At 35.7% G+C, this 21861-nt stretch overlaps 3 protein-coding genes across 3 annotated transcripts; all 3 read left to right on the plus strand.

The window, feature by feature from the left end:
• The first annotated feature begins 49 nt into the window (after nt 1-49).
• Nucleotides 50-8519, plus strand: LOC142342136 (uncharacterized). The gene is made up of 2 exons (XM_075393336.1): nt 50-909; nt 7478-8519. Exons 1-2 carry the CDS (start codon nt 56-58, stop codon nt 8463-8465), a joined length of 1842 nt encoding a protein of 613 aa, XP_075249451.1. The 5' UTR covers nt 50-55; the 3' UTR covers nt 8466-8519.
• Nucleotides 8520-12220: 3701 nt separating this feature from the next.
• LOC142342137 (cyclin-C-like) lies at nt 12221-14120 on the plus strand. The gene has a single exon (XM_075393337.1). The coding sequence runs from the start codon at nt 12248-12250 to the stop codon at nt 13139-13141; it is 894 nt and encodes a 297-aa protein (XP_075249452.1). The 5' UTR covers nt 12221-12247; the 3' UTR covers nt 13142-14120.
• A 101-nt stretch (nt 14121-14221) lies between these two features.
• On the plus strand, nt 14222-20652 carry LOC142342657 (uncharacterized). Its single transcript, XM_075394111.1, has 3 exons — nt 14222-16148; nt 18858-18939; nt 19163-20652. Exons 1-3 carry the CDS (start codon nt 14562-14564, stop codon nt 20539-20541), a joined length of 3048 nt encoding a protein of 1015 aa, XP_075250226.1. The 5' UTR covers nt 14222-14561; the 3' UTR covers nt 20542-20652.
• The last annotated feature ends 1209 nt before the right edge of the window (nt 20653-21861 follow it).

Below are 21861 nucleotides of genomic sequence, written 5' to 3' on the forward strand. Positions count from 1 at the left end.
TGTGCGTTAATTCTGCTGGCTAGCTATAAATTTTATTGTTTTCAGATCTGTTGAGATGACAAAAGTGGGTGATTGTCAAAGTAAAACTTTACTGCGTGTCTGTTGTTTCTGTTTGGAAGAAGTGATTCCAAATATTCCAGCAATCGAATCACTCAATCAAGATCTATTTAGCTTCGAAGTTCTGGATTACCACAAAGCTCATTTGCAAACTGAAGGTTCTGGGAAAGTTTGTAGCCTTTGTTATGGAATCTTAGACATAGAACCTGCAGTTATTGATAATGTTCTTAACTTAGTTAGTAGTTACACTGAAGACGCGTGGTTTATAACGGTGCACGTACCCGACGTTATTTACCTCAATTTCTTTCTCCTGCAGGTTTTACTGAAGTTAAGCGTTAAGAAAGTGGGAATTAATGACAGCTTCGTATCTGATATGAAAGACTTATTGTCCGTCTTTACAATCGATACAAAATTGATAAACATCAAAGAGGTGTTTCGAAACACGCTGTGCTCCCGTCTCAATCAAGTCGCCAATTCTAAACCCAACTTAGTTGTGGGAAATGAAACCAGTTTACCCCGAAATTCGAGAGATTTCAAGCATAACTTTTCATGTGAAACACCTTTACAATCATGTCTGAATGTTTTAATTTTACCCCCGAATCCTAATTTGTTCACGGAGCTTTTAGCCGACAGCGCTGTTAAGCCGAATGCAAAGAAAATGAAGTTCTCGACTGAAAACGGCAACAATTTGGATCGGAATTGTTTTGTACAATCGGTTAATTCGGCGTTAGACGCCTGCTCCAATTCGCAGAAATTCTCTAAAGAAGAAGTTTATAAGTTGTTGGCCTCGAAATTCGACAAGGTGAAATTTCAGTTCAGTGTAACGGTTCAACCACTGTTCATAGGGGGAAGGTAAGGTGAACTGAAAGTTTTATTAATGTAGAGACGGAAAGCTTTTTAGGCTATTAGGCGACCGTCCGGGCAAATTTGCATGGAATATTTCCATAAATTTTCCATCGATAGTTGGTAAAAGTAAATCAGTCGGAGCTTAAATGTAAACGGCTGTGTACGAAAATGGAGCAACCTTCGGGCGGATTGTTAAATTCATGCCAATTGTGTAGACACTTCATTGTTTACAGGAAGATCAACTATTTTGTCTGCTTTTCACTTATTTGTTCCTTTGTAACTGCGAATTTTTATGCTCTTTTGGTTGTGTTGAAAAGGAAGAAAAAGAATAAGAGGACTTATTTGTTGTCTGGTAGCTATGCCCTTAGGGAAAGACTTCTTTCGATATTCAAATTGTCCGATTGTGAATAGTGCAAAGCATGCGTTTGTTAACGCCTGGGCCGTAAGCTTATGTATCTATTGCATGACCAATATGTTATTTTTGTTCGCATTTTTTAGGGTTTTGTGACTTGAAATTTCAATGATTACCCCATTTTTTCATTCGACCGTTTTGACGTTCCTCATTTTGCTGCATTTTTGCATGAATGCCGTTCCGGTTTTTGTCTTATGTAAATTGCTTACATTCAAAAGTGCAATAGTTATCCATAGTCATCAGTACTATTTCGCTCGATCTGGATATGTTTAGAAGTCAAAAGTAAAAAGTAATTTCTATTTTTTTCTCTTGCACGTCTACTGCCTCTGCATGTTACTTCTATAATTTACCTTTCGTTTTTTTTTGTTTTGGAGTTGAAATGTTCTGTCATGGTATGACTTGAAAATCGTCAGTTTGGTACTTTTCAACTATTATCTGTGCCCGAACAGTGTTTGGTGCCTTATTCCGCTTTTCTTGCACGCGATTTTTCGTTTGATCTTTTTGTTTTGGTTGGCAGTATTCACGTATGACCTCTATTCTATATACAAGAGATTGTTTTATTTTTAGTTGAGAGAGCAGAGCTGCTCTCATTTAGTATTTTACAAAGTTAAATTTTAGGTAATTTATTTCTGTCTTTTAAAACTGATATATCTTTTGTCTAGTGACTTTATTCATCTTTTGAAAAACTGAATGCCCTCAGACACTTAAATTTATATACATGGAATGTAGTTAAATGAAACAAAAATCTAAGATTACTCTACCAGTTTAAGCAATTAGACTGTCGACAGTGTTGGCCTATATCAGGAGTTGCGAGCACTTAGATGCGCGTCTTTTCAAAGATTTTGAGGATTTTAATGTTTCCAATTGCATTATTTAATAACACCCGACATCCGTTTAATGGCCTTGTTTGAGTGGAAACGCTGTACAGTTTTCAATGTTATTTTAGCCTGTCTTTTTAATAGCCGCAAAGCGATTGCGGAGGCTATTATTGGCCTTCACTTGGTTTTTTTGTCGTCAAGATTTTCACTTCAAATCTACTCTTCGTTCATTCATTCATGCAATTTCAACTGAATTGCGTGTAAGACGTGATTTTTCACTCCTAGTGGATGGAGTTGTCAGTTCATTCGCGTGATAAATTTTTGGTCACACGTGACTTACCTCACTTCCAAAATTGACTTGTAAAGTTTTGATAGTTCTAAAATTACCCACTGTTATGTTATATAGATTTTTTCTGCCACCTAACTCTTTGTTTCAAACAACGTAAATTTCAAGCAAGTCAACTTCATATTTTTTCGGCAGTTTACTGGCTCTATTTTAAGTTTTAACACCACGCTGAGCAATTTGGATTCATTTTTTTGCTTTTTTATTATATTGAATGATATACTACAATGATATACTACAATGATACTTTTTGTTGTTAAAGATTTGTGTCTAATCGGAGCTTCCATTAATGAAATTTAGATGTTTTGAAATGGAATATAATATATTTTTCTTTTCTTTGTTAATACTTTGAATCACGATACCTTTGAATAGTATTGAAATACGTCTTTTGAATTTATCTAAATGGATGTATTGAATGTTTTAGTAATACAGGTTTAATTTTTTTGTATGACTAGAACTGTTATAAGGTCTTCGCTTGTAAATTGCTTAAGTTGAAAATCAAGTCTGAAAACTACAGCTACATTTTCATCTCTGAATTGAATTAATGGCTCTCACATTTTAAGAAACAGTTTACAAAAGCTCTAATTTTGTTAAATGGGCTCTCTAGAAAACTAATGTTTACGAAATGTCCAAATGTTAATTGCTCTCAAAACGAAGTTAGATATTGTTTTAGCCCTATCTCTTTTTTTGTCATTTGTTTTACTACTAATTTTTTGTTTATTAATAGCCGCACAGCGATAGCTGGGACTATTATTGGCCTTCTCTTGGTTTTTTTTTACAATTCAAAGAATTTGAATTGTATTGGGGCGCTGTCTTTTTTTTTAAGATCTGTGCACAGATTTTCATGATTTTTTAAGTCAAATTGGAGTAGTGATTTTGGTCACGCCGAAACAGGAAGTGGAGCAAAAAAGCGAGTGGTTTTGCGGCGTGAGTTTTTTCGCTCTAATTTTAAAGTAGAGTGAGAAAACGGTGTTTGAACAAAAATTCGGTTTCTCGGTATTGGTTTTTTGTTCACATGCGGCAATTTCACTCTGATTTTTACTTTTTTTTCAATTTTTTGGATCGGATTTTTTTTCTAAATGGTATTTCCAATCCATTTACAGCCCATTCTAGGCCTATTTTTTGTTTGAATTAAATTTTCATTTCTCGCTAGTGTCTTTTTTGTTCACATGCGGCATTTTGACATTGATTTTGTTTTTTTTTTCTGATTTTTTATCTAATTTTTGTTAAAAATGGTTCTTTCAATTCATTAATAGTCCATTCCAGGTCTAGTTTTTCTGTTTAGTCAATGAAAATTCTTTGAATTGTACGTCAGGACTTGTCCTGCTATGTTTTTTTATTTCGTCGTCATGATTTTTGTTACGACCATATGACGTCGCAGCCACTTTTTTTTTCATTCGTTCATATAATTTCAACTGAATTGCATGTGTGATGTCATTTTTCGCTCTTAGTGGAGCGAGTTTTTTTGTTCATGCGCGTGATTAAATTTTTGGTCACACTTGACTTACCTCACTCTCAAAAATGACTTCCTCACTTTGAAATTGAATTTTATTTACTTTAATTCAAAGAGATAAGGTCAAATGAGTGTGTGTCACTCTAAATGAAGGTTATTTGAGATCAGCTGATAGAGGCAGCAATAACTTATAAAGACTTTTAATCAAAATATAACAGATCAGCCTTCAATGAAAACACGATTTTTTTGGTCTGTCTTTTTTACTGTTTTTTTTTGAGACTGCCGATCTACGAATCTGTTGCGGCTATTTTCTTGCAATCTGCCAGCTATGTTTATAGAATATAGGGTAAGAAGTGGTCAGATACTCAATCTTCGAGATGGCTTTACGTTGTCATTTAATTTGTAATTGTTCCGACCCCTCTTGAGGGAGGAGGAACTATATACTCAAACGGTTTTTTTTTTGTTCAGTCAATCTTCGCCGATCGATATATTCATCGTAGAGAGTTGAGACTGGTATCATTAGAAAGCTCGTCGAGCGTAGAATATGGAATTTAAAAGATTTTTTTAATTTTCATTTTCCACAGGGAGTTATCGAGGTTTAAACTTCTGAGAAAAGTAGAGGGAATTCACGTTGTTTTTATTCACATTTTTCCGGAATTTTTGCCTAAATTTTCGTCCATTTTGCTAAAATTTGTTAAAATTTTTAAGAATAGTGTCGTTGATTTTATTTTTAAAGACAACACGCATTATTGATTATTTTGATGGTATAAATTTTCTTGGTCATAAATTTGGCTAAATATTTCAAAATTCAATCTTTTTCATCAAAAACAGCACGAATCAAGCTACTTTAGTCCACTTTGATAAAATTTTCCGGCAGTACACCACGAAACAACACTAATACAATCTTTGTAGACTCAGAAGACTTTACTCGTTGATTATCAAAAATGCAGAGTTTGTTTTTGAGTTTTCAACTAACAAATTTTATATATCTACAACATTCGAAAAATCAATTGCTCCTAACGAACAGTAAGCATTAGCCGGGCTAGTTTTGGGCCAATCTTGGACTGTTACAATACAAAAAGAATTCGGATTGTAATCAGTCGGTCATTTTTTGAATAAAAAAAGACGCTTTTTTTTATTAATAAAGAACAGAACATATCAAATCAAAACTCAGGAGTAATAGCTCCGATTGGCTTTCTAAGCAGCTCCAAGCTAATGCATTTAGTTTTTTACTTGAAAGTTTATGGTCGTTTCGACTTTTAAAAATAATTGATTTTTAAATAAATAATGGCTTAATGATCTTTTCCTCTATTTTTTTTCTTAATTTGGTCAACTTGTAGCTTAGTGTTAGCAAAGAAAGAATGCTTCTTCATTCTACTGATTTTAGATTTAGTCTCAATTGCGGTTATAAGCCTGAAGTTATTGTTTTCTGGCTTTGATACCACAAGATTTCAGATTTTTGTTTGTTTAGATATTTGCCAGTTTCTCACGTTTTCTAGTTTTGTCACATTATCACATTGTTGACAGTTCTCATATCACATTATTAGCGTTCAAGATCAGACACAAATGAACATATTAAAATCCTGAAAGATATAGAATATCGGTTTAACGGCCTCGACACTTCTTTCTTGAAGAAATTAATTGAAGTTTTTAATTTTGTCTTTATTTGTCATTTTTACTTTGTCGTTTCGGTCGTATGAAATTTCCTGTATAGTGATAGGTTTCTTTGGCTTTTCATGGAAGAATAAAAGAGCCGATATTCTGATATTAGTAGATACTTGATGGCTTCCATGACTTTGAAAACAATCGTTTTCCGAAACCAAAAAAAAAACTTTTCAACTTCGCAATTTTGTTCTTTTTGTTTTTCTTTGTTACCTAATCTCAGTTAATTACAAGTCAAATATGGCATTATCGGTGTCGAGGGAAGATGTCAAAAGAGATTGGTGTCCCAAAATCTATTTTTTTAAAGAATTCGTTATGACCTTACTGGTTTGACTATGACCGACACCGGTTTTTCACAAAAAAAAAGTAAATTAATTTGATTTTTGTCACATTTGACGTTCTTTTTGTAGACGCAAAACATATTCTGGATGACTGCAGGTCTCAGGGGCTTCCTTTGGATGAATAAACGACCCTATTTAAATATTTCATTTTGTAGTTAATGTCTTTCATGACTTTGGATGTATTTTTGTTTCGAAAAATCAAAAGTATTACATGATTTTGCCCCTGTTCTCTTTTTTGTCTACTTGTTACCTAGTCTCACCAATGAATGGCCACATAATACATTATTGGTGTTTGAAAAAGGTGCAATCGAATATATTTTGAGGGCCAAAATATGGCCTGACGGTTTTAACAGCGTTTTCTGGCAAGTTTCAATTGAATTTTTGTTTGGTTTTTTTTGTTCTTTTTAGCCGCTTAAAAAATGAATAAGGACAGGTATTAATGACTTCTATAGAAGCATTGGTAATCTTAAACCTTTGGGATTTTTTTACTTGATTTCTAATGGTTTTCATCACTCTGAAGTTAATTGTTTAGAAAAAATAAGCGAACTTTTTAACTTTACTATTTATATTCTTTTTTGTCTAATTGTTACCAAACGTTTTTCTGGACTGGTCCCATATCTTTTCCGGTAATTTATTTTGTTTAGTTTTAGGTTTATCTGACGGTATGTTGAATTTATTAAATTTTGTTTTTTAAAACGGACATAAAGTTTTTGATGTAATTAATGTTTGTTGTTGTTGTTTGATTTTGCTGTTCGTATTGACTCGCTTCCTTAATTTTGGCATATGACAGCAATCTAATGCATCCATTTTTACTCCATTGAGTTATTTTTTTTTTGGAGGCTATCTTATCGTTCATACACAATTTTTTTTAAAAATTACTTGGGTTTTTTGGGATTCCCAAAATATAATTTTTGCGTTTTTCTATCGGTTCCTCATTTGGTAGACAATTATGCCAAAATTGTGGATGAGCGGGGTCGGAACCTTATGTGCCATCGCACATTACCGAGCCTCTTTGTTAAGTTTTGAAAATGTTTCTGGCCATACTTAGTCGCCCTCTAGCAGTAACAAAATATCATATGTGACTCTTGCCCTACTGGTTACAAAAGTGTATAGCACTAAATCTCCCGGGCGACTCTTGTCCGATCTTATGCCCACCAATGAGTTTGGGAATTGGCGGTTATGCCCTATCTTTTAGCTTCCTTTCTTTCTAACATATACATAGTTTCTCCGCCTGAAGTTTAGACGTTACGTCCTTAAAAGTTTCTGAAAATGTAAAGCCCTAATGGCATTAAGTTCCTGAGCAGATCGCTTAAAGCTTAACTAGTTTTGAAGTGTAAAGATTACCGAAGCTGCTGTGAAGAGAAAAACCATCGTGTTTTTTCTACTTTTCCTGCTCTCTAAGTTAAGCTTAAGCTAGCTTCCTTTCATCTACCGATGAAAGCCAATTGCTCGTCTGGGGTTTGAGAGCAATTAACCAGACATTAGTCGGTTATGTTCATTTTTTAATTATAATGCTTATCAAGTGAAGTAGACTTGCTTGTTTAGATACTTGAAGTTCAACCGGACCCTGAGCCAAACACCCTGGTTCATTGGAGGGAAGCGGAAAGGTACCAGCTCAATCGAGGAGCTAATATCGGAGCCTTTGAAGCGCTTTTTCAAGTGCCAAAATTCAATGTTCCGTTCCTCCGGACGGGAAGATATTGATGTTAAAATGCTGGGCAATGGAAGACCATTTGCGATTGAACTTATAAACCCCCGTATTACACACGTTACGACCGACCAGTTAGAAGCTATACAGGAAAACATTAATTCGAACGCAAATGGTAATATTTCAGTTTCCCATTTGCATAATGTGAAGAGGGAAAATTTATCCCAGTTAAGAGATGGGGAATCGGAGAAAACTAAAGAGTATTTAGCCGTGTTATATTCAAAAGGGGCGCCTTTTTCCCGGGAAGATAAAGAGAAATTGACATTCAGCGCTCCAATTGAAATTACCCAAAGGACGCCACTGCGTGTGTTGCATCGCAGGTCGCTCTTAGACCGCAAAAGGCATATTTTATGGGCGAAGCCTGAATTAACTCAATATGGGCGTGAACGCGGAAAGTGTTCACCCCCGCAACAGCTAATTATGGAAAATATATTATCGCAAACTGGAGCAGAGAATGGTCAAAATGCGGATATAAACGAAAAAGAAACCACCATAAAACCCTTATCTGAAGATCTAAATAGGGTTTCACGTGATAGCGAAATATGTTCACACGTTCTGTCTGAAAATAATTGTGTTAGTTCTGAAAAACTTGTTCATGGTTTTGAGGATGGTTTCTCGCAATACTTGACATTAAGGTTGCTTACAGATGCGGGTACGTACGTGAAAGAATGGGTGCACGGAGATATGGGTAGGTCTAAGCCGTCAGTGTGTGATTTATTAGGCAGATATGACATTGATATTGTTCGCTTAGATGTGGCGAATGTTCATTTGACATGGCCTATTGATGATAATGATATTTCCACTACTAATGCTATTGTTTCTTGAGCTATAAATTCTATTTTCATATTAGAATGTTAAATATATTTTGGTTAAAACCTATGCGTTATAAATTGGAGACAAGTTTAATGCGTAGGGAATTTCTCTAATATTTAGAAATCTAAGTTGAGTGAGAAGCAGCATGGCTTTTTATATAACTATTCGATTTTTTTTTCATTAAATGCTTGGACGAATTTTCTTCGTAATTCACAAAATTGCGCTTGCAGTAAGTATTTGTGTGCTCATAAGCTTTTATCCAATTTACTTCCTCTAGCCATGCTGGGATAGAAAAAGTTATAAATTTAAGTTATAAAATCAGATCTACTCGTAGGTTGCGTGGTCTCATAGGACTCAAAAGTGCAGATGTTAATGGCGAAATTTGAAACAATCAGTTGAATGAACTCTATTGGTAACGTCTTGCATGTATTGCTTATTCACCGATTCGACTTCTTCAAGTGATTATTAGCTGCGATAGCTAGCTTAACAATTCTATTTTACAATTCATAGAAGTTTTGATTGTATTGGTGCGCTGTCTATTTTATGACTCGAAGAGGCGTTATGCTTTTTTTTGATAAGTCAGCGAGCAATGAAACCGAAGCTCAGGGAGTAAAAGAAATTGGACAAAGTTATTAAGTGAAAAAAATTGTAAGTGGAAAAAACATAATTGTTATTTTGTTTATCATACGTTCTTTTGAAATCGAGCAAGAAATATGGGTGTTAAAATTTTTCGCTAATCGAGCCATATGTTGGTACACGTTATCAAACTGTTTTTGGTATTTTTTACGGTAAGCAAATACTGTAAACAATATTTAGGCTATATTGTTTTGATAGCGTTGGGAGCTTTTTGGTAATTGAAGTGAGTGCTATGCTAATTTTAACTTTTTTTGAGGAATTTTATCCTATTTTTGCGAGATGAAGCAAGAATATTGATGCATAATGAAGTATATTGAAGCGTAATGCCAGGAAGCAATTTCAATTACAAAATTTTTGCGAAAAAAATGGTGGTTCTAAAGAATTTGGCAAAAAAAATTGGTGATATTTTTGCTGTAATTTAAATGTTTTGCGCTTTAATGTTTTGCGTGTATGCTACTATGCGAGGAATTTTGATATCTCGATGGCATGAAGAAAGATTTCATTTTGAAAGTACTGTACTAAATGAAAAAGTAACGATCGTTTTTTTCCTAATTTGACTGAAGTTTCTTTACTTAGATGCGTCATTCTTATGATACTATGTTTTGAAGAGCTATTTTTTGATTAATACAACTTCGAGTCGTTTCTGGAATTCTTCCGACTATGTTTTTAAATTTCGTCATCAAAACTTTGTATTTCCACCATATGAGCTCATATCATACTGTATTGCAATCTGCTTTTTGTTCATTGCTTCCCTCTAATTTTTTGAATTGCTTGTGCACACCATTTTTCAATCTTAGTGGATTGAGTTTTTTTTGTTGATTTTTATTTTTTTTACAGTTGGTCTTCACTGAGATCTTACATGTTTTAACTTGCTTTTGAAATGAATACTCTTATTAAGCTAAAAATTCTTGTAAACTCAGGAAGGCGTTTTTGTTATGCTGTATTATTTGTTTGTTTTTGTGGCTGAATTGCCTCTGCTGATATATGCAATAGATTTTTGTGAGCTGATGGTCATCAAAATTGATGTTAGATTCAGCAGTGTATTTAGCAGTTTATGCCGTGTAAATCTAATATTATTTGCATTCGGACAAAGTTTGTAGCAATTATTTTACAATGACTTGTACTTTTTTCGCAGGACAGATTTTGTTCCCGGCTGGCTAATAAATTTCTCTACTTTTTTGGAAGCCCCTTTCGCGCCTTCCCCTCATGTCCATTTACACTGTAAAGATAGGCTCCTTTAGTTAAAGCTGGAGACTATGAAAGCCAACTATTTGCCAATCGCTTGAGCAGCTCGTTGGACGTTAGATGGCGATTCTTATGTGAGATATCATGTTTGGTCTCATAATAATTAGTTTTATATGTGAATATTTTGTTGTTGCCATATGATTGCAAAATTCTAAGGTAAGTAAATTGCCTCAATTAATTTTTTTACAGTAATTGGAAAATTTAGGTTTGCTTCTGGGTCTTACATCCCTGATAATTGTCAGTGGAGAAAAGTTAATTTAAACCTGAAGGTTTTTAAATTTCGTTTTTAAACACCAAAATTAACAGTAGTGTTTGAACCATGAAGTATATCAATTTTGTTCAATGAGAAACAAAGCTTTGGCTGATAATGTTTGCCAATCTACCTGCTAATTTAATCTTTGGATCGGATATTTTGTTTTTAACGTTATGGTGATAGTTTTTTCCTCTGGTATTAAAATGATCGCTGTGTTGTAATTTAGAGCGGATTCAACAGTATGAACTTTCAAATGGACGACATCGACATTTTGTATCAAATGGAGGACAAATAATCCTTGTATGCATGAGCTGATTTTTTGTCCTAGGTGACGGGCTGGTAGACCTGCTCCGCCGTGATAACCGGCTCGTTTTTTGTGGATTACACACAACAGCGAGCGACATTCATATGGCCATGGATAGTGGGCCAGAATTCTCGGTATAATTTTTGCTTGCTTATTTTTCGTTAGTTGTAGTCGTTATGGATGATTGTCGCTTCATTATGGACAAAATATCAATGTTCAGCGATGATTAATGTTGAGGTTGCAAGCAGTTGTCGTCCATTTGAATTGTCGTCTTGTTAATCGGTCCCCTTTAGGACTTGTACTACGTTGTTTCACCTCTACGTGTTCATTTTATTCATCGATATTCTCTCGACACTGATTGCTCCAAATTAGATTGATCCGGGCACGCGTACTATTAGAAACGTTGATGATACGAAGAACTGGTCGTTTTCGTTGGACATATTGAAAATCCGATTGGCTCTAGGCATAATTGTTAAACGAGTTTGTAAGCCTTCATTAGACTGCCTAATAAAATGTTCTGCCTTTTTGCCCCGATTCATGTAACCCCCTTTTTAAAATAAATTCGGTGTGGAATGATAGGGTTTATTTGATAGGCGCTGAAACTAATAGGGGTGCAAAACGATAACAGCTGACGATCCTAATAACAGCTGACGTCAGAAAAGTTATACATTTTGACTAAAATTCGTGTGATGCTTTACCCGTATTTAATTGCTCTCAAACGAAGTTTGTAGCAATTATATTAGTCATGTCGGTCTCTGTTTTTAATGCGATTATTCGCTTGACCAATTTTTCGTCTGACGCTTTTGACTTTTCGACATCAAAAACGGTAAAAACAGGTAGCGCCCAGCGGTCATTAAGTGCTCTTAGAGCCTTTCAGCTCACTAGTCTTCACGTATGCGATTCACAGAATCTGTAGTCGGTTATGTTTAGCTTGTTTCAACCACACAGACGACAAGTTAATGTGAATTTTGAAAGCATGTTTGACAGAAAGGCGATGCTAATGAACTTCTGCAAGTAAAAACTATTTGCTTTCGCAAAGATCAAACTAGTAATTTTCCCATTTGTTAAAACTTTAAAACTGTTGAAACTTTTTCGTGCCTGGAAGATATTTGGGTACAGATGGTCACAATTGAGCTATTGTTGTCAATTAAACTGAAGCGCAAATTAATCCCTCTAAGTCGGTTTGTCAGTTAGGCAATTAAGGTTGCTATCTCTGACCGTGTTACAAAAACAACAATCTATTAGTTTATTATCACTGGGAATTATAACCTCAATGGCTCAATAAAGTTTAGAACACTCAAAATTTGTCCGTATATTGGCGTTGTTTATTACCATAATACATGTTTTCAGGTCATAATGTCCGGAAATTTTTGGAACAGCTCCCATTTTCGGCAGTGGCTTTTTGACAAAGAGGACCTGTTATTGGGTCGCCAGGCTGATTTACAACGACTTTCAACCGAGGAGTACCAAAAAGTTCACATATTTTTCGGCCAATTAATTCAAGCCATTGGTGAAGAACTGAAAGTTCGTCAGCAAGTTATAGCCACTGCTATTATTTATTTCAAGCGGTTTTACTCCCGATATTCTTTGAAAGATATAGATCCAATTTTACTTTGCCCCACAAGTTTGTTTCTCGCCTCAAAAGTTGAAGAAGTAGGTGCTTCACCGAATAGCAGATTGATCGAAAAATGCACTGCGGCAATCAAATCAAGCATGTTCAAGCATGTTTTCCAATTTGAAGAGTATCCATACAAAGTAAATGATATCCATGATTGCGAGTTCTTGCTCATGGAAGTTATGGATTGCTGCCTTATCGTGTTTCAACCTTACAGACCTTTGACCCAGTTTTGCGAAGATATTGGAGATCAAAATAACGAGTTATTAAAAGCGTCTTGGCTAATAATGAACGACGTTTTGAGATCTGATTTAATTTTAACTCAGCCGCCGTTTATGTTAGCTTTGGCGGCACTGTTGATAGCCTGTTGTACCTACAGAAAACAGTCTTCAGGCAATATGTCGCATGCTAATTTGAGTCTAGACGCATCTGGTGGTCTAGGATCCCTATCTTTGGATCACAAAAACTGGTTTGCAGATTGCACGGTTGATTTGGACCAGTTAACGGCTGTGGTTAACGACATTATGAGTTTCTTTGAGCTGTGGACTTCATTCGAAGGAAATGAAATTGAAGAAATGAAAGGAGTTTTGCGCAAGTTTCAGTTCGTAAGGAGCATGCTCAAACTTGGGAGGTAGCCATGCTGCTCGTGAACATGTTTGTCGAGTTCAGTTTAATCGGGTTCAGTTTCACATGCCCTAGTTATTGACGGATTGTGGAGATATTTCTAAATTGCTACGCTGTTAAATTCCAAATTTGGCAGCAGTTTGTAATAGAATTAGAGATAGAGATGTTCAATGAGAACTACAGAAATTTGACAACAGATCAGATATTGCAAGTTAGATATGTTTGTCAGTAATGATGGAATTGTAACAAAAGTTATCGGTTGACGTTTCAGTTGAACCAACCCCCCCCCCCCCCCCCCTCCTCCCTCCGTTTTACGTCTGTGTATCTTGCACGCTTGAACAATCCTAATATGTTGATTTAGCTTGTTTGGTTAATTTCTGCTGAACTGTCAGGTTAGTCGTAACTGGTCCAATGTTCTCTATTTCTGAGTCAGCTACATTTATGTTTTTTTTTTCGAATTAACCTGTTTTTGAACTGGTAATGATTTGCATCGCCTAGGAAGAAATATATTGCTTCCATTATTACATGCTACTGATGGATATGGACCGAAGGGTCTATGAATGTCCGTGGATTTGATATGTGGGTTCGCCTTGGAGTCTTGGTATTAAACTTTGCAAACATGTTTTGAATGGGCTTTCGTTTAAATGTGAACAATTTCGAGAACCATCAATTTTATTGTCTCCAATTATTTGGACATCTTTACAAATTCTTTGTTTCAAACGTGAGAAAAATTTGAGGCGCTAAATTTGGCGCTCGTAGATTAATTGACTATCAATATCAAAGAATCTTTGATAAAAATTAGTGTCAAATATGATCGTCCTCAAAATGATCAAAATGTGACGACCTTTGTTTACTTTGATGCGACTAATTCAATAATTGATGGTGATACCACAGATTAAACTTAATTGTTTTAAGATTTACAAAACTGTCACTCGGTCTACGTGTATAATTTTGAGCCTAATTTAGACTAATCTTTTTGTCTTTTGCAAAGTTGCTTCGCCAAGATAAAATTTCATTTATAAAGAGAGATTTAGCTTATTAGTCTAGAGCTCATTTACAATATCTTGATTAGTTTAAGTTGCTCAGAGAGCAATTTTAAGCAAAAGTTGCTCTAACTAAGTGGTTAGTTGCTATAACTTTGTAATATTTGTAATAACTAGAGACTAGAGAGACTTAACTAGCGATTTTTTGGCAAATAGTTCATATCCCATTGATATTTTATTCATACCTCTACCGTGTGATTATTTTTCAGTTTTTATGGCCCGTGTGTAGTTTATTTGTTACTATATTGTAGAGCAACCAACCAATATTACAGCAATGTGAAAAAGTTACCATATACAATGCACATGTAATCACCACTTACCGGGCCTCAATTTCCAGTTTGTTTACTGCTTTCCAATTTTGTTGACAAACAAACACAACTAAACAACAATGATGGAACAAACAGCAGAGCCATTTTACCATGTACTAGATACAAATTGCTCAGCAGCGTTTTCGGCTTCGTTGGACAGGCTTTCGCCCAGCTCTAATGGAAACCCCGCCGACTGCTCCTTTTATGGTTCTGAACACGAGTCAACCGCACTTTCACCACAATCGCCTCAACTTGGACGATCAGTCCCCATCTTATCATCGCCTGAGGAAAACGAGCTCATTTTGCAGCGCAAAGCATCAAACGGACCCAATGAGGAAGCAAATGAACAAGGAGATAAATCGAACAACAAACACAGCTCACAAAGTTCTGTTTACTACGCTCAAATTATCTACGAAGAGTATGAGAAAATGAAAAGAGATAAACCCGATGAGAACGGAACATGCAGACGGGTTCCGTTGATGATCAACCCGGTGCCAAGCAGCAAATCTAAAAAGCACAGCTCCTCCAATACCTCTGGAGGAAGCAACACAAGTGTTCACACATCGGGAAGTAATTCCAGCTTGCGGGTTTTCAAACGAGCGGGAAGTGGTCTTACTGGAACAGGAAATTACTCTGACACTATGGAAAACGGAAGCGGAGGTGGCATGTCGCATAATTCGCCTCCGAATTCTGGTGGAAGTAGCGCAGACCAATATGACATACAAGGACTATCGCTTCCTCCGCAAGTTATTAAAACACTTCCCGCAGTGCATCACAGACCATCGAAATCGCATACCACAACCTTTGGACACCATTCGATTGCAGGCTTCCACCAACATCAGCATTCGACACAATTTCACCCGGAATTTGCAACACTTTCCTCGCGACCAGTTCTCCCGCCCCCACCACCACCTCCAGTGCCACCAATTTCGCACATACCTTCAGCGTCAGTAATAGTTGATCCAACTCAGAGCATTGCAACTTCTACATTTGTGAGTCACCCGAGAACTCAATCGTTCACTCTGAGAGACCGTCCGTTGCCACAGAGGCCCGACAGTGCGACCATTTCACCCGCTGCATTACCCAATAGAAACCAAACTTCTCACATTCCGAGATCCGTAACCCCAGAACCGTCGCGAAGGCGTCCGAAAAAGCCTCCTCAAGTTAACCACAGTGTGAATGATATTGATAGCAGTTCAGCAGCGAGACAGTTTAAAACGCTGCCTAATAACAGAAAGGTCGTCAGAGAAAATTGTATGAATATTAATTGGAACCCGGGCTCCAACGTATCAACTCCAGCTAGAAGCAAAAGAAAGCATTCGGTACCAAACGAAAAAATGATGTTAAGTAGTTATGAAACAGATATAACCAATGATTTTGATGAATCAAACGTGGATAATGCTATAAACAGACTAAGTCAACAACCACAAACGCCTTCAAAATTCTCTTCAACATTTTCGACTCTGAAGCGATTGCTGAAAAGAGACAAAACTCCTTCACGAAGTGACGCCAATAGTCGACATAATAAAAGTGCGGGACAATCTCCGGCAATGCAGAGAGGCAATATGACTCTTTCCGTGTTCAGGGACTCTGGGAGCAAATTTGAGACTGACGTCTTTGGGTCACAAGAAGATGAGCTGGCTTATGATGTGCAATCGCTGCCTTTGGTAAGTTGGCTTCGGTTTTTTTTATATATGAACTGACCATTTAAGTCAAATGCAACGTCAAGTCAAATGGAAAATTTACTACAATGAAAATCTAAATGTCAGCTGCTAGTAATAACTGACTTCTAAAATTTTAATTTGATGCGATGCAAGCATTAAAAGTATTTCGGATGTCAGTGTTTTGTAATTATGATCTAAATATTTTATTCTGATCCATAACACAATTATATTTCTCTAGTTTTTGGATTATGTAACATAAGTACGTTTGCCCATTGGCGAACTACTAACCAATTAGGCTCAGTTGTAAAAAATGTTGCTGACAAAATTCGGATGCGATTAGGCATGTACTGATTTTCGAAAGAACCAAAGTAGCGACAAAGGGTGGTTTTTAATAGCCGCCTTCATCTTCTCAGCCGGCTATTATAGCGCTCCTATTTTTTTTACAATTCAAAGAATTTGAATTGTATTGGGGTGCTGTCTTTTTTTACGACTCGAAGAGGAGTATTGGAGAAGTCCTTTTTTAAATCAATTTTATTGGAGTGATTTTTGAAGCGGGAAATGAAACGCGTGAAAAAATTTGGAGTGATTTTGGTGCTGAATAAAAGTGAAGAGCGGAGCGAAAAGAGAGTGGTTTTTGTAATTTTGATTTTGATGAATCAAACGTGGATAATGCTATAAACAGACTAAGTCAACAACTAAGTCAACAAGAGAGTGGTTTTTGTTTATACCGCTGTTTTTGAGAGAGCGAGAAATTGATGTGTGAAAAAACTTCCTCTAAGCGAGCGAAATTTTTTTGTTCACATGCGGCATTTTGAAGCAGTTTTTTTTTATTTATTTTGGTTAAGAGGTTTGGTTATGATTTTGTTTCAATTTTAGGCTGGTTTTGGTAGTGGTTTGAAGGTTTCTGGAAATTCATATGACTTTTTTGATAATTCGGAGGTTTTTAATGTATTTCGCTGATTTTCGGGCTGATTTTTGCGTTTTTTTGACGATTTTGTTCTACTGGCTGAACTGGGTATTGAAGAAACCCCTTCTACTTGAGCAAATTTATGATAACAATTGGTTACAGTTTTGTGGGTAAGAATCATTTTTTTGTTGAAAAATATGTCAATAAATGGCGAAAATTGGAACTATTTTTCTTAATTTTTTGCAGTTTTTCGTTTTTTTTTTCTGTTTTTAGCAAAGTTTTTTAGCCTATTATGACTTGCCTATTGTTTTGCGAGCATCTGGATACCCTTTTGACTGAGGGGAATTTTTCTTTGGATTTATATGCTTTTGAAATATTAAAAAATTTATTAACTTTTTCCAGTTTTTCAGTGAAAGTTGTTTTTCAGAGCTTTTTTTCTTAATTTAGCCTAAATTATTTTTTCAAAATTCACGTAAATGGTTTTTGTAAGTACTAGTTGTTTTGATGAAGTTATTTTGGCAGAGATGGTTTTTTCGGGATCTCAATTAATAACAAAGTTTGATCAGATTTTTTATCATATTTTAACAGATTTGATTTTATTGTTTTTACTTTTTTGTTTCATGGTTTTGTTTCAAGATAATCATAAATTAGTAAAGGCACGTTTTGTTTGATGAGTAGTTGGATGGCGTTAAATAGATTTTCACTTCGAGTCGTTTCCGGAATTCTTCCGGCTATGTTTTTTTTTGAGATCTGTTCACACAATTTCATGATTTTTGAAGTCAAATTGGAGTAGTGATTTTGGTCACGCCGAAACAGGAAATGGAGCGAAAAAGCGAGTGGTTTTGCGGCTTAAAATTTTTTTGCTCTAATTTTAAAGTAGAGTGAGAAAATGGTGTTTGAACAAAAATTCGCTTTCTCGCTAGTGGTTTTTTGTTCACATGCGGCAATTTCACTTCGATTTTTACTGTTTTTTCGATTTTTTTGGATCGGGTTTCTTTTAAATGGTTTTCCCAATCCATTAACAGCTCATTCTAGAGCTAGTTTTTTGTGTGAACCAAATTTTCATTTCTCGCAAGTGGTGTTTTGTTCACATGCGGCATTTTGACACCGACTTTTTGTTTAATTTTTTTATCTGGTTTTTTTAGAAATGGTTTTCCCAATTCACTCATAGTCCGTTTTAAGTCGTTTATTGTTTAGTCAATAAAAATTTTTTGAATTGTACGTCAGGACTTGTCCTGCTATGTTTTACTTCGTCGAATAAAAAAATGTTTCGCTTTACCTCATTTTGCCGCCTTTTCAACATTTTGCGTGAAATCTTTTTGACTTCTCGAGCCTAGTTTCTCTCTTCTCTCATTTTGCTAAAAGTGATTTTCAACATCAGTTGCTCAGCAAAGCAATTCAAAATGAACAGAGTCAGTATAAAAAATTGAAGTCAGAAGTAGAAACGGGATAAACCCATAAAGCCCAATTTTAGATGCCCGCTATTTGAACTTCGTTCCTATAAGTCTTAATTACCATCTCTAATGCTTATTGGTATTGATAGTAGCCCCTGTAGCCTCTCTCTAAGAAACAGAAGTACGTTATGTTCAACTACGAAATGCCATCAAAATAAATCGGACTTAAAAAATGTTTTTGTACAAAAATTTTTTTTTCGATATCTTCTATTCTTTCAATCCCAATCATGCTTATTGGAATCAACGGCGGCTATTTTCCGGCAATCTGCCGGGATTGTTTTCAAAGGCATAGGAAAAGAAGACTTATGTTTGTGTTCGACTGGGTTTTAAGAATCATACATTGAATTTCAGGAGCAACTGTCAGTGAAAGGGTCGAATCAACTCAACTTGAGCTCTGAGAACAATTCAATCAGTCAACGCGGATCCTCAAAAGGTTACAATTGATCTGTTAAAATGGATGTTTTTTACTTTTTATGAAACAGGCTAGATTTGCCAACATAAATAAACTTATAAAAGAATGGCAAAACCTGTAATCACTCAAGCGGAACAAAAGGAATTTTTTCTTTTTAAGTTTCCTAAAATTTGCCATTAATGAACTTGCAATTAAATGTGTACACTCACGATGAGCGATTTCAGCATTTTTATACCTGTTTCAGCTCGTACAACTCGCGACTCAAGTCGACCACTCTACGTCAGCAATTACCATTCGGGTGCCGTTGCTCCTGTCGGTTCCCTGACCCGAACACAATCCCTCTACGAAATGTCCTCCGAATGCGGCACACAACCCAAAAAGCTACCCAAAAACATTCCACGAAGACCCGTCCGCATTATCTCTTTCTTGTCACAAGCTAGCGACTCTCACAACTCTCAATCTGAGGAATTATCGTCCTACGCATCTTCGTCTATAAGTGGTTCTAATGCTAACACCCCAGTTCAGTATGTCAACACATTGTTCGGAGCTCCGTTTGATACGTCACACGAGATTATAGACTTTTTATCCAATCAGAATTCGTACATTTTGAATTCGTTTCTCTCTAATTACAATCCGTATATGGTCAATGATTCGGGCGAGTTTAAGCCTTTGTTGGAGTTCTCGACACAGAATCAAATCACAACTAGACTTTGTGCAATGTTTTTGTACGACATTTTATCACAAATTTCGCACAAATTTTATGAGCCTCAACTTTCGGGAACTGCGCCTTATATGTTTTACGTTTATACTCCTCCGAAAGGTTTTATTCCGAACTCTCTTCAATTAGCTAGACCTAGATTAATTTTACGCTGGGATGCACCGTTACCCCAGTCAAAGAAACAAGTTGTTAAACCCGAACCTTCAAAAGTCTCGGAACTTTTAGCAGTTATTGTGTACATAAGTCATTTTAGATCAATTAACACTTCCTTGACTTCTATCTTACAGCATGTGAAATCTTCGGTCCTTGTTGATGATTTCTTCAAAACTTTTCTATCTAATGAGAACAACCTATTTGTGTGTTCAACCCCTACTATAGTGCAATGTTTTATCGCATGTTTCCTGGGCTGGATCCCAAACACCTTTTCTGAGATGTTCATCGATTGCTCAAAAGCAGTTCCAAGTTGCAATTTTAACCCCAGTAACAGTTTATCCAGTGCCAATTCTAATAACAGCAGTAGTAGTTTTAGTAATAACTTTTTCAAATCTAACCAAGACACCACCGCAGTCGCTAAAGAAGCAGAAAAATTAATTCAGCAGGCTTTGACAAATCAAACCCAATCACAACAGCAGCACATGACAATTTCTACCGCACAATTATGGATTAAACTGGAGAAATCAAAATTGGCCAATCAGATCTTTGGGAAGTTATTTAGCCAATCAGTGAGCTCGCCCACAACTACACCGACACCGCAGAGTGAAGAGCTGAATGGAAATTTCCAACTTGACGAGTTGCATGACAAAGTCGGTCTAATTTGCGCATGTAATGAATGCGATTTATCATCTGCAGTGAAAGCGTGGAGTGCAGCTCAAGATTATAATAGAAACTCTGATGTAATGCTTTAATTGTTGTGTGTAGCACCTCAGCGACAATCAATCTTCAATCCATTCAAAAATATAAATAAGTTTGTAATTTCTGCTCATTTGGTCTTGATTGCTGTTTTTCCTTATCTCAAAATCCACAAATTTAACCCAAAATTGTCCAAATCATGGAGTAGTTTAAGGGGGTATAATTGAGCGAGTAAGATGTTTGATTGTTTGCAAGAGGTATATAAATTTTAACCGATGCATTTAAAGTTTGTACTTTAAAATTTAAAAGAACATGTAATAGTTACAATTTATTTCTAGAAAGCAGGAGTACGCTTCATAAAAGGTCAATGGTAAAATCAGTCAAGGTTTTAAGCGAGTTTTGTTTATGGGTTGTTTTACTATTGTTTTTTATCACAAAATGAGGGATTAAAAAGACTAAGGCACTGCGATGTTAACTTTCTAACCCAACTTGTGGCTTTTCTGTAGGAAAAGGCAACAGTTTTCTTCAGAATCACCGTTGTCCAAATGAATCAATAAATTCTGGAATGCGCACCGCTAGCATTTTAGTAAATTGTTAACTTATGGTTATGAAGGCAAAAGGGTATAATAAGGATAGGATATTTTACTCAGTGACATTTTTGTACATTACCCAGGAACAAGAAATTCGCAGTATTTTTTGGAATAGTAAAATACAATCTGTTTTAATGGGGAAAAAAGTAAAAAAGAATGTGTTAAGATTGAGTTTAAGGTTTTGCGAAATTTGGTCTGCTGGTATTTTTTTTTAGCTGCGAAGCTGTTAGCTGAGCGGAGCTATATTGCGGTGCTCTTGGTTTCGTCGTCTGACTCTCTTTTTTGTTTTACATTTGTTCTAGAACTTTCTGTCGCGTAACGTTTTCAGTCACTTCACTCTTGATTATTGCTTTTTGTGTGACTTAAATTGCTCGCTTTCAGAAATTCTTCTGCTAAAAGAAAATCGATGATAAGATGAAGTGTAACAAGGGGACGATTGATCAGTGATTCTGATTCGTACGCCGGGGATTGGGGGTCGAAGTTCTGCGTTGTCAATACTTTTTGCAACCAAAAATGTTCAAAAGACGTGTTGAGAATTAAGAGTTTTGAATTAGTTTTATGGGTGGTATACTCGCCGCTTAAATGGGAGTATACAAAGAGGGTTTAGCTTTGATGTTCTAAAGATAAAAGAAATGGAATTTAAAATTTTATTATAAGAACAGTTTGGGTGTTATAATACAAATAGAGATTTAAGTAAAATTGATATCATATGTTAAGTTATTTAATAACCAACAACAACTGTTGGTAACTTAAACGAGAACTGTTTGACAACTGTTGAACAACTGT

The sequence above is a fragment of the Convolutriloba macropyga genome, chromosome 7 (assembly GCF_964194025.1).
Source record: "Convolutriloba macropyga chromosome 7, txConMacr16.3, whole genome shotgun sequence".
NCBI classification, from domain to species: domain Eukaryota; kingdom Metazoa; phylum Xenacoelomorpha; order Acoela; family Convolutidae; genus Convolutriloba; species Convolutriloba macropyga.

Bases quoted from the DNA above. Each gene is read 5' to 3' on its own strand.
- LOC142342657 (XM_075394111.1), top strand. From the start codon at position 14,562: ATGATGGAACAAACAGCAGAGCCATTTTACCATGTACTAGATACAAAT. The intron at 16,149-18,857 runs GTAAGTTGGCTT...ATTGAATTTCAG, and splicing joins ATGTGCAATCGCTGCCTTTG to GAGCAACTGTCAGTGAAAGG. The intron at 18,940-19,162 runs GTTACAATTGAT...TACCTGTTTCAG, and splicing joins TCAACGCGGATCCTCAAAAG to CTCGTACAACTCGCGACTCA.
- LOC142342137 (XM_075393337.1), top strand. From the start codon at position 12,248: ATGTCCGGAAATTTTTGGAACAGCTCCCATTTTCGGCAGTGGCTTTTT.
- LOC142342136 (XM_075393336.1), top strand. From the start codon at position 56: ATGACAAAAGTGGGTGATTGTCAAAGTAAAACTTTACTGCGTGTCTGT. The intron at 910-7,477 runs GTAAGGTGAACT...TTGCTTGTTTAG, and splicing joins CCACTGTTCATAGGGGGAAG to ATACTTGAAGTTCAACCGGA.